Source organism: Branchiostoma belcheri, unplaced genomic scaffold (genome assembly GCF_001625305.1).
Source record: "Branchiostoma belcheri isolate BF01 breed outbred unplaced genomic scaffold, Haploidv18h27 scaffold93, whole genome shotgun sequence".
NCBI lineage: Eukaryota > Metazoa > Chordata > Leptocardii > Amphioxiformes > Branchiostomatidae > Branchiostoma > Branchiostoma belcheri.
The window spans coordinates 1,011,835-1,023,726 of record NW_017804609.1 but is presented as its reverse complement, the minus strand read 5'-3'; the positions used below and the strand labels follow the sequence as shown (position 1 = coordinate 1,023,726).

Sequence of the window (11,892 nt, the reverse complement as noted above, 5' to 3'; positions counted from 1 at the left end):
GATGGTTGGTTGGTTGGTTAGAATACTAGGAACCTGTGCTGGTCTTCAAAGGGACATTCCTCTGCTCCATATTGTGGTATTCTTTAACAGTAATGATTTCATTTTCATTTTGGGCATACCTGGCAGCAAAAGTCGTCCACCTTGCAGACGACCGAACGTAAAAATGATCACGTGACGCATATGACCAACCAACCAACCAACCATCCGACCGACCGACCGACCGACCGACCAACCAACGAACCAACCAACCAACCATCCGACCGACCGCAGACCAACCAAAAGAAGAATAGGACAGACAATAAAGGGACAATACCAGACTAAAGAATCGCTATATAGAATGCATTATAGTGAACTAATGGCAGCCAGGCTATTAGCCTGCCCACTGTGGGCTATAACTCACCATAACTCGGGTCAGGCCTCACTGGTCTGATGGGAAAGCATTTTTCTCTGCTGAAGGGACATCATTTCATTCACTTCATCTTTATCTGTTTTATCAGTAGTAGATCACACTCAGGTCATTGACCTGTTTTTCTGGTGTCCCTTAGCACAGAAAGCTAGGTTTCAGAAAGAAAGACATGCAAAACTTAGGACTTGGAGATGTTGAGAATCTGATGATGTTTGAGACAATTAAAACTGAATACCAGTCCTATTCTAGTTTAGTTTGCTTATGAAAGCTGTTGTGGTGGTAAGTTGCCTTTGCTTATGCTTAACCAGGCTTCAGGAAGCGGCTGGAAAGATTAGAAATTTGCCAAATAGATTAGACGATATCTAAGGGGAGTTCGTCTGAACTAAGAGAACAGTTTGCTGCTTCCCAAAGCCTGCTAGAGGATAGCCTTTGCTCAGTCATACGTCAGTAGAGAGTTTGTACCACAGTACAGGCCCCTGAAACGGTGCACTTTCTCACCAGAACAACTGAGTTGATGGTATACCACTACTCCTGAGTACAGCACATGGTATCTCTTTATGGGCTGCACTGGATACAAACCATGTCTGTCACATGGAAACCCGCAGTGGAGCCTAACCCTGGGAACTTATCATTACATTAATCACCATGCCTGATTGAATGTCAATTGTGTTACTGTGTTTACTTAGAGATGAACTAGGATGAACAAGCTGATATTTCTTCTCCAAGGACACTGTCTGGTCTCATGATAGACTCCTCATTAAAGCAGTAATATGGTCTGTCGCCTTGGTATTTATGTAATAAAGCTTCAAGGCCAGAAGGTAACATGTTAGGGCATGGTTAATGATGGTGACATTGTTGATTTTTCAACGGACTAGATCATCTATTCTTCTTAGTACTGAAAATCAGCTCAAGGCCCATCCCTGCGTATGTACATGTATACTCAGGTTTTAATGTATGACACTATGATTTCAAGATGCTAGTACCAGAAAATGTTTTTAATCTTCATAATTAAATAATGCTATAAGGGCAGAAGGTAACACGTTAAGACATGGTTAATGATCGTGACGTTGATTTTTCTAGATCAGAGCCAAAGACTGGATCATCTATTCTTCTTATATACTAATATCCAGTTCAAGGCCAAATCCTGCACATGTCTCTATCAGTCAGGGTTTTGAGTCAGCACACAAAGTTAGCCCACTACACCAGCCAAGCGGGGTTTGGAATCAGCTGCCAAATTCGCTTATCCTGACTAGAACTTACACATTGAAATTAAAATTGATTTGTTTTATACACAACTGCCAAGTCCACTAATCCCAGTAAAACCCACACAGGAGACAAACTCTGGACACTCCCACAGTCTGTTACATCAGCAGTTGGTTGAGTGAACTTGAAAGTTTGTTGACACCAGTCACTAGACTGGAAAGTTGATTGCCTCTATTTTGCTGCCTTTAGCTGTGAAAAAGGAAAGCAATTCATTGTCAGACACAGCTGCCAAATGTGCTAATCCTGAGTAAATCTCACACAGGAGACAGACCGTAAAAACTCTCACACTCCGTTACATCAGCAGTTGGTTGAGTGAACTTGAAAGTTCGTTGACACCAGTCACCTATCCTTAGCTATGAAAGAGAAAGTAAATCATTGCCAAGTCTGCTAATCCTGACAAAGACTCACACAGGAGACAGACCATGGAAAGTGGCTGGTTGAGTGAACTTGAGAGTTGGTTGAAACACAGTGTAACTTAATTGTCCTCAAGCAGTTTTGAAATAGAAAGTGATCTATTTTATACACAACTGCCAAGTCTGCTAATCTGACTAAAACTCACACTGGAGACAAACCATTGAAAACTACCCACTAAATCAGACTTCAAGTTCATTGCCTCTATTTTCCTGCCTTTAGCTGTGAATACTGAAATAGAAAGTGATTCATTTTGTACACATAACTGCTAAGTCCACTAATCTGACTAAAACTCACACAGGAGACAGACCATGGGAAGCAGTCGGTTGAGTGAACTTGAGAGTTCGTTGACACCAGTCACCTATCCTTATCTATGAAAGACAAAGTAAATCATTGCCAAGTCCACTTATCCGACTAAAACTCACACAGGAGACAGACCATGGAAAGTGGCTGGTTGAGTGAACTTGAGAGTTCGTTGACGCCACTTTCCGTCTTTGGTGGTAAAACCTTTCATATTTCATTTCTAGCCGCAGCTGCCAACTTGGCCATTATACATTAAGGCCACAACAATAGAATCAATTGTTTCTCAGATTCTCTTTCATTTTTGCTGATTTGCAAAAAAAATTTAAAAAATAAAAACTCAGGTTCTGAATCAACTCCAAAATGCTCTTATTTGACCCCAACATTTGAAGAAAGTCATTGTTTTCATAGTTGTTACAGTTTTTTCAATCTATCAATTGAATGCAGTGTTCAATCAATGCAGTATTGCTATACTGCAAAGGGTGGTTATACTGGCTAATAGTATACAGATGTATGGTTTGATTAAAAGTTCAAATTCATTGTTTAAATTATTAACCAGCCTTTTTCTTGTCAGCCAAATCAGCCAACAAATTGTATAGTCTGCCGAAACAATTAGCTACTAGTACTTTATGTACAGTGAACATATATCACAATATCCTTACTGTCTCCAGTCTACTGAAGTCCAGAGGTGTAACGATTTATCAGAACAAATGGCTACATCTGTCTCGATTATGTTTAAATGTGGCAGACTTCAGTAGTTGATAAAAAGCGCTGCCAGATATGGGTACAAATGGTGGAATGCTAAATGGTTATCAGTACAGCAAGAGAGTGTCAGGGGTAGGGAGAAGCTAGATTTGTCTTCATTATACATTTGTACCTGAGGGAGGCTACGTAATGTGGATTCTATGGAAAACATCACTTAAACTTAAGATTGAAGTGTTTTGTGGTTAGGTTTCTTGACTTAGAATTTAAAAGTTCTAGGCTTGAATCCCTAGAATGTCCCAGTTGTGGTTCTGAATATGAGTCATAGAATCTAAAGGTTCTGGGTTTGGATCCCTAGCAGGCCCCAATGTTGTGCCTTTGGCAAAGGCACTTTACAACTACATGTATTTCCTAGATTCAATAGATAACAGATCCAAACTTGTTTCCCACAGCAACAAAAACAGCACAAAGTCTTACTTTGACAGTCAAAGTGATGCCCAGCAGTGTGTTTTTTTATGTGTTTATTGTAAGTTTCTTTTATATTCAATTTACAGGTTGCTGCACCTTGGTGTCTCGGCCATCACCTGTTATCTCCACGCCTGCCGCCACACCAACGAGTCAAAGTGCCGGAAGTACCTGGCCTGATGTTTGATTGACAGACAGTAAATTGTGATTGACAGGTGTTTTATATTTGATTGACAGGTTTATTGACAGTTGTTCTATGTTTGATTGACAGGTTGCTACACCTGGGCGTGTCAGCCATAACCTGTTACCTCCACGCCTGCCGCCACACCAACGAGTCAAAGTGCCGGAAGTACCTTGCCAAGGTCATCTGGCTGCTGACGTACGACGACGACAAGGGCACGCTGGCCGAGGCCGTCGACAAGTACTGCGTCGGGGTGCCGCACGTACAGTGGTTGCCATGGTAATGGGATAGTTTTACTTCTGATCATTCAATTGCTTTTTATTGTTTTTGCTCTGTTTTTACTTATTCCATGTCAAACAAAAAAGGTTAATGACCTGAACCAGACATCTGTCACCATGGTAACTGTAGCAGACACCCTGTTACTGCATCGGCGTGTCACATGTGCAGTGGTTGCTATGGTAACCAGAGAGTTTTACCTCATTTCATCCTTTCAGAAAATCTGTGTTGGTAGAACTTTTGATCCAACAGAACAAAGTTCTCTCACCTAGAGCTTTCGACCAGTCACTCTGGTCTTCCTCAGTAGACTGACCCAGTGAGGCTTGTCATTGTTGACTTCACACTTCAAAGAAGCCACGTGACAAGCCTCACAGGGTCAGTCTACTGAGGAAGACCAGAGTGACTGGTCAAAAGCTCTAGGTGAGAGAATTTCTCTCTAAACATAATCATTTGATCCGTCATTAATCTTCATAAATCCTGATGACTTGAGGTGAAATGTATTTAACATTCCATATGGTTGATGATTTTTTAGAAAATGGTTCTTGAAATAATTGTCTCAAGACTGTTCTGACAAGTACCTGCCAGTCTGACCTCCCTGACTGGTGAGCTTTGTCCTCTGACATGTAACCTCTGACCTGCCCTTCCCAGGATTCCCCAGCTGCTGACCTGCCTGATTCGTAACGAAGGAAAGACGATCCTGAACCTGCTGAGCCAGGTGGGCAGGGTCTACCCTCAGGTGAGAAACCCTCTCTCATTGGTCAACAGGTGACATTACACAGTTAGGCAACCAATCATAACACTGCTCTATGAGAAACCTTCCTTCATTGGTCAACAGGTGGTACTAGTATTTGAAAGTTAGTAATACAGTTCAGATTACTACAGGGTCTACCCCCAGGTGAGAAACCCTCTCTCATTGGTCAACGGGTGAGATTTTATAGCTAGTCATCCAATCAGAAAACTGCTCTCATTGGTCAAAAGTTAGTATTTGCATCCAATGACAAAGCTGCAGAGTCTACCCCCAGGTGAGAAACCTTCTCTCATTGGTCAACATGTGGTATTTCATAGTAAGATAACCAATCAGAAAGCTGCAGTGTCTGCCCACAGATGAGAAACCTTCTCTAATTGGTCAAAAGTTATTATTCACATCCACAAAGCTGCAGTGACCACCCACAGATGAGAAACCTTCTCTCATTGGTCAATAGTTAGCACTCACAACCAATCACAAAGCTGCAGTGTCCACTTGCAAATGAGAGCCCCTCTGTTATTGGTCAATAGTTAGCATTCACCCCCAATCACAAAGCTAGTGTCCACCCACAGATGGTAGCCCCTCTTTCATTGGTCAACAGTTAGCATTCACAGCCAATCTTAGTCCTGTTGCCAAGCATGGCTAAAAGAAACTTTAAGATGAAAGCTCAGATTTTATTCTTCAGAGTACCTCAAGTTTAAGACAAATGTTTACTAGAAGAAACTACGTGAGAAAAGAGAGATACGGGCAAAGATTTTACAGAAGAGGCTTTTTATCTTGTGTAAAACCACAGACTGTGAAATTATAGTTTTTACCAGTTGTCCACATAAATGATAGGCTGATAGTTACAGCCATATTTCATACTGTTATATAATCATAGGATATCATTAGTTATAGTAAGACCTTTACCTTTAAAAGTATTGTGCTTTACCTTAGTAGAGAATGGCAAAAGAAGAGGAAAGTACTAGGGGCATAGATACTAGATACTAGTTGCATTAAACAACACTAAGTTACAATATAAGTTTTGCAGTTACATGTGCAAAGGTTCTGTGTGACAGGTTGTTCAGTGTTATATAACTACTATTCTGTGTGCATACAAATCTAGTATGTTACATTGACGGGTGGTGAATATTTTTCAGGTACAGATGCAACATTGATAAAGATACAGACTTTATAGGAAGCGTTTGTTTCATTAGTAAACCAACAAATAACAGCGTTTTATGACTGTTTTTTACTACATGTAGCAGTTTTTATAAATAATAGACTGGAACAGCCACATTTCATAATTTCAGAGTTTAATTAGCCATTTTTATGGGTAAGAGTTGTCTTTACAGTAAGAGATTTTATGCCTTTTCACGGTTAAGTTGAAGATAATGATAGGCTGTCTTCAACTTTACTGTGAAACACAGCAGAGCATGTTATAGTTGTCACAATTGCACATATGAATAATAGGCTGTTGCAAGCATCCCTCTTTGCTACAATGTAACAGTGTTGTTAAATCATGTTGCTACAATGTTGTTAAAGTTGTGACAACATTTTTGGAGTTTTACAGAATGATGTTGTAAAAAGTTGTGACAATGTTATCAAAAGGTGTAAAATGATGTTGATGAAATGTAAGAATGTTGTTAAAAGTTGCTACAATGCTGTTAAAAATTGCAACAATGTTGTTAAAAGTTGTAACAATGTTTCCCTTCGCTACAGGCTGTGTACTTCCCCATCCGGACCATGTACCTCACCCTGAAGATCGAACAACGGGAACGCTGTAAGTAAACAAACAACAACAAAGTAAATAAAAACAAATAAATAATAAACAAACCTGGCGGCAAAATGCCTGACTGTCTCACACGCAAATTTTGACAAAGAGTCTTCTAGATCTGTTTGTAACTTCATGTAAAATACAGATGGAAACTGATACATTGTGTCAAACTCTTCTTGCTACAGGCTGGGTTTAGTTTATGCTTCCTGTTACTCAAAATACCTCCAATTCTCAGCACCAAACCACAAAAGACCCAACATGGTGTCAAAGGCAATTAAATCTGCTCCCATCCATACAACAGACTGAAGAAAGTTAAAACACAGAGAACCTTACCTTGACCCTATCTGTCCTGAACCCTCTGACTTCCCACATAACATCCCAGTAATGGTTTTCGGCTCCCAAAAGTGCCAACCGACGGCGGTTACCACATTTGACTTCCAGTGTCTTTGCAACATTGTGCCAAAAGCTATAAAATCCTGTCAAATAGCTTGAAAGTTCATCAAGTGTTGGTAGAAGTCAAAATGATTGTGAAATAAGTCACACAAAATGGCTCTGACTTGGTACTACTTAAAAAGACACTTAAAATACTCCAAATTCTATGTCACACATCATGAAATCCCCAGTGTCTTTGCAACATTGTGGCAAAAGCTGTTAAAACCTGTTCCCATCCAGACAACAGAAGAAAGTTAAAACACAGAGAACCTTGCCTTGACCCTATCTGCCCTTAAAACTCAGTAATGGTTTTCGGCTCCCAAAAGTGCCGACCGGCGGTGTTTACCGCGTTTGACTGCCGGCAATTTCTAGCTTTTACTGACTCCGTAGCAGCTCAATAAGAGTCTGTTGGGAAATTGCTACAAGATGGTTACTCTCTGGTTATTTGTGGCAAAACTGTCAGAAAACAGATGTGCATGTACCCCAATGAGACCACCAGGAAAGGTTTACAGCCTAACTGTCTGTGTAAACTGAAGCTACTCTCTATTAATTGGCATGGTCACATATATTTTAGGTCATCATGCAATTTTGATGCTGTAGTCTTTTCAATCAGTGTCTGCTGAAAATTGCTTGGAGATTGTTACTCTCTGGTCATTTGTGGCAAAACTGTCAGAAAACAGATGTACAACACCAAGACAGACAGATTTTAGGGCTGATAGGGTCAAGGCATTTTCTTCAGTGTGTTTTAACTTTCTTCTATAATTGTATGGATGGGAATAGGATTTGATAGCTTTTGCCACCATGTTGGGTCTTTTGTGGTTTGACACTGAGAATTGTGGATATTTTGAGTAACAGGAAGCATAAACTAAACCCATTCTGTGAAAACTGAGGGATCAGGGCAGATAGGGTCAAGGCAAGGTTCTCAGTGTTTTAACTGATGTATGGTTGGAAACAGGCTTTAATAGTTTTTGCCACAATGTTGTAAAAACACTGTTTCTTTTTTTTGTTTGACACTGAGAATTGAGGATTGAGAAGATATTTTGAGACCAGGAAACATTTTGTTTCAAACCTGTTTTATAATCATTTTCAATGACTTCTACCAACACAGATGAACTTTCAAGCCATTTGATAGGATTTAATAGCTTTTGGCACAATGTTGGCACTTTTGGGAGCTGAAAACCATTACTGGGATGTAATTTTGGAAGACTTAGGGTTCAGGGCAGATAGGGTCAAGGCAAGGTTCTCTCTGATTTAACTTTCTTCTGTTGTTGTATGGATGGGATGTGAACAGGCTTTAATAGCTTTTGGCACAATGTTAAAACGTTGTAAAGACACTAGGGGTTTTGTGGTTTGACACTCAGTAAAATGGGGGATATTTTAAACACCAAGAAACAATCCTAATCCATCCTTCACCCTACATGCCCTTACACATCTGCCTGGTTGTTAAACCACACATGTACATGTGAACTGCTCAGTAATGGTTCACGGCGCCCAAAATTGGCTTCAGAGCTTTAAATCTAAATGGTTCGCAGCACTTTAATAAAATGCTTCCCAGCACTTGAATAACAAAATTCTCCATAGACTGAAATTCCTGAGTTTTTGCCAGTAGACTCTAACTCCCAAACCTCTGAGCTACCAGTTTTAAACATGAACTCTACAGTTCAAACATAGTGGTTCCCACCTCTCAAAATTGGATTCAAAGCTTTAAAGTAAAACGGTTCGCAGCACAAAATATAATAAAACGCTTCCAGCACTTGAATAACAATATTCTCCATAGACTGAAATTCCTCAGTTTTTACCAGTAGACCCCAACTCCCAAACCTCTGAGCTACCAGTTTTAAACATGAACTGTATGGTTGTAACGTAGCGGTTCATACCTCTCAAAATTGGCTTCAAAGCTTTAAAGTAAAAAATAATGGTTCACAGCACTTAAATAAAATGCTTCCCAGCACTTGAATAAGGAATTCTCCGTAGACCGTATTCCTGAGTTTTTGCCAGTAGACCCAAACTCCTAAACGTCTCAGATGTAGGTTTAAACATTCAAACCAGACAGAAAAGGTCCACACCTCTCAAAATTGGCTTCAAAGCTCTAAATTAAAAGTAAAATTCTTCCCAGCACTTAAATGGCAATTCTCCAAATAAAATTCCCCAGTCGATGCACAACTTGTGCCAGGGGTCTTGCTCACACCATCTGCACTGCCAGTTTACATGATATTTTATGAACCTTACAGCTTAAACATGAACCTTACAGTAATGGGTCACGCCTCTCAAAAATGGCTTCAAAGCTTTAGAGTTAATGCTTCCCAGCAGTTAGATAAAGATTCTCTATGGGATAAAATTTCTCCATTTCTGCATAACCTTTGCCAGAAGACCTTATAACACTCCCCAACATCTGGAATGCCAGTTAACATAGTATACGAACCCCACAGTTACAATTTGCAATGGGTCACGCCTCTCAAAAGCGGCTTCATGACTTCAAAGCAAATTGCTTCATAGCGCCTGGAAGTCTTTCAGTTCTCCCAGGATTAAAATTCCCCACAACGTGCTTAAAACACGGAAAGGTCCACAACTCTGGCCATGACCTCAGATGTCCTGAACATTTTAACAGGCTGTTTGAACATTAATAGTCCAAGTTTAATGGTTTGGAGTTCACACAAGTCTTTCATGTTAAATGGTTCACTACCTATTATAAGGCCACACAAGACATTTTGTTGTAAATTACTACAAGACATATTGTTGCAACTATGCTTTTTGGAAGGGGACCCACTGCTTTGTGTATTTTAAAGTGTTTAGAAGCACACCAGTTTTAGCACTAGGGACAGGGCCCATGTAGAATGACAGGCACAAGTTTTATCCAATATTGAAGTGCTGTAAACTTGCCTGCTTTGTTCTCTAACAACCTGACATTAACTGAAAGTAAGGACTATCCATTGTATCTAGTGTGTACAGCAGCGCACTGAGTTCAGCACTAGGGACAGCACCCATATAGAATGGCGTGTATATTTTTTTATCCAACATTGAAGTGCTGTAAACTTACCTGCTTTGTTCTCTAACAACCTGACAGTAACACATGTAGCCTACCATTAGTGCTGCAAGTTAGGACCATCTGTTGTATTCTAGTATGTACAGCAGCACACCAGTTTCAGCACTAGGGACAGAACCCATGTAGTATGACAGGCACATGTTTTATCCAACATTGAAGTGCTCTAAATTCGCCTGCATTGTTCTTAACCCAACAGTAACACATGTGGGCTACCATTAGTGCTGCAAGATCTTTTTTTTTCACATCAGGATTTTTTTTCACATCAGGTTCTTTTTTTCACATCAGGATTTTTTCACATCAGGATCTTTTTTAAGCCAAGATGCCCAAGAAACAATAACTAGGCTTGGAGTGGCTGCAGGTTTGATTTACACATGTATCATCAGCATGTATACCACCCTTTCCTCCAGCCAGGAAAGTGCTGTAAATTCATTCCCACAAAACCCATCTGACTGGAGCGTTCGCCTGCTTTGTTCTCTAACAACCTGACAGTAACACATGTAGGCTGCCATTAGTGCTGCTGTAATGGGCTCACGTGTTGCTCTGCACATTAAACACTGCATACATCACTCTGGCACACAGAGGGAACCAATCTGTAACCATTACATGAGCTGCAGGCCTAGAGGTTGTCTCTTAGCCTTCCAAAACAATAGTAGGGAAGCACAAATTACAATTTTACATTATGATACATGGTAGCTGACTTGATCGGTTTTGCATAGAACGATATTGGTCATCCTACCTTTTTGCATGTTTGCAAACACCCCATTCATGCTTCAAGGTTTCTTCATCACAGCATATCTTTTTGGAAAAAGAATCAAACAAACCAATGTTCCAAGGAGATCACATTAAAGATCACACTTATCAAAAAGAGTAGGGATCCTTCCTGGGGTGAGTGGTTCAAACCTTACAGTCCAGTCTGACACAGCTTCTATACTTACAGTACTGTACAAAGCTGTTCTGTTATAGGTATGCAAAATAAACAGAAACAACTGATAGCATCCAAGTGGCCCAAAAGAAGTCATTGCCCTCGAAAGCAGGACACGCTGCAGGTTTAGGAGTAAATCTTATGGAAAGGTTCGAGATCTAATGACCGCATTCCGTCATCTATAACTATAAAGTCTCCTCTCTTTCTTACAATTTGTGGTGAGGGCTGAGACCACCAGCACTTAAGGCCACAGCAAGTAATTTTTATGGATGAATCCTCCGCAGACTCCAAATCTAATGCGATAGGGCGGAAAAGAAAACAAGATGGGCTAAAAAAACAAGATTCCTACATTTTCAAATTTTTACATCATAAACTTTATTAAACAAGAAATGATACATAAATAGCGGGAAGTTTACTGACAACTATTACAACATCCAGTTGTCACTGAAACAACTTTGAAAAGCTCTGCAAATGGTACCTTCTAGTTTAAAACTTTCTTTCTCGTCCCACAGATAAAAGTGGTGAGGTGGGAGCGGGTGTCCCTCGCACAGCCAGTCCCAGTGTGTCTGGGAAAGCCTCACATCATGGTCCAACTGCATCATCATCCCTGCCTCCTACTACACAACTGGGGGCGTCACTAGCTACTTCCAGCCAGGGGGATCCTGCAGGTAAGCCACCTTCCTACACACCTGCACACACCTGTATCTGCACACACCTGTATACCTTACAGTCACACATATACACTTGCCACACAGCTGGCGCCGCTAGCTACTTCCAGTCAGGGGGATCCTGCAGGTATGTTCCACCTTCTTATACACCTGTGTACACCTATACACACCTGTATACCTGTACACACACCTGTATACCTGCACATAAGTGGGAGCATTGCTTTCAACATCCGGCCAGGTACAATGTAGATCCCACAGGTAAGCCACATTGCTACATACACTTGTACTGAACAGCTTCTTACACCTGTACAACTTCCGACAC

At 40.6% G+C, this 11,892-nt stretch overlaps 1 protein-coding gene and 1 long non-coding RNA gene across 2 annotated transcripts in view; both read left to right on the top strand.

Annotated features, from left to right (window-relative positions):
- Nucleotides 1-4,011, top strand: part of LOC109488290 (transformation/transcription domain-associated protein-like) — a 99,798-nt gene extending 95,787 nt beyond the window's left edge. The window contains exon 86 of the mRNA XM_019792483.1: nt 3,819-4,011. Within this exon, the coding sequence (XP_019648042.1) occupies nt 3,819-4,011 (193 nt within the window). The remainder of the gene's footprint in view (nt 1-3,818) is intronic.
- Nucleotides 4,012-4,645: 634 nt separating this feature from the next.
- LOC109488303 lies at nt 4,646-11,560 on the top strand. The gene is made up of 3 exons (XR_002141338.1): nt 4,646-4,740; nt 6,451-6,511; nt 11,415-11,560. It is a non-coding gene; the product is annotated as an uncharacterized LOC109488303 (long non-coding RNA).
- Nucleotides 11,561-11,892: the final 332 nt, after the last annotated feature.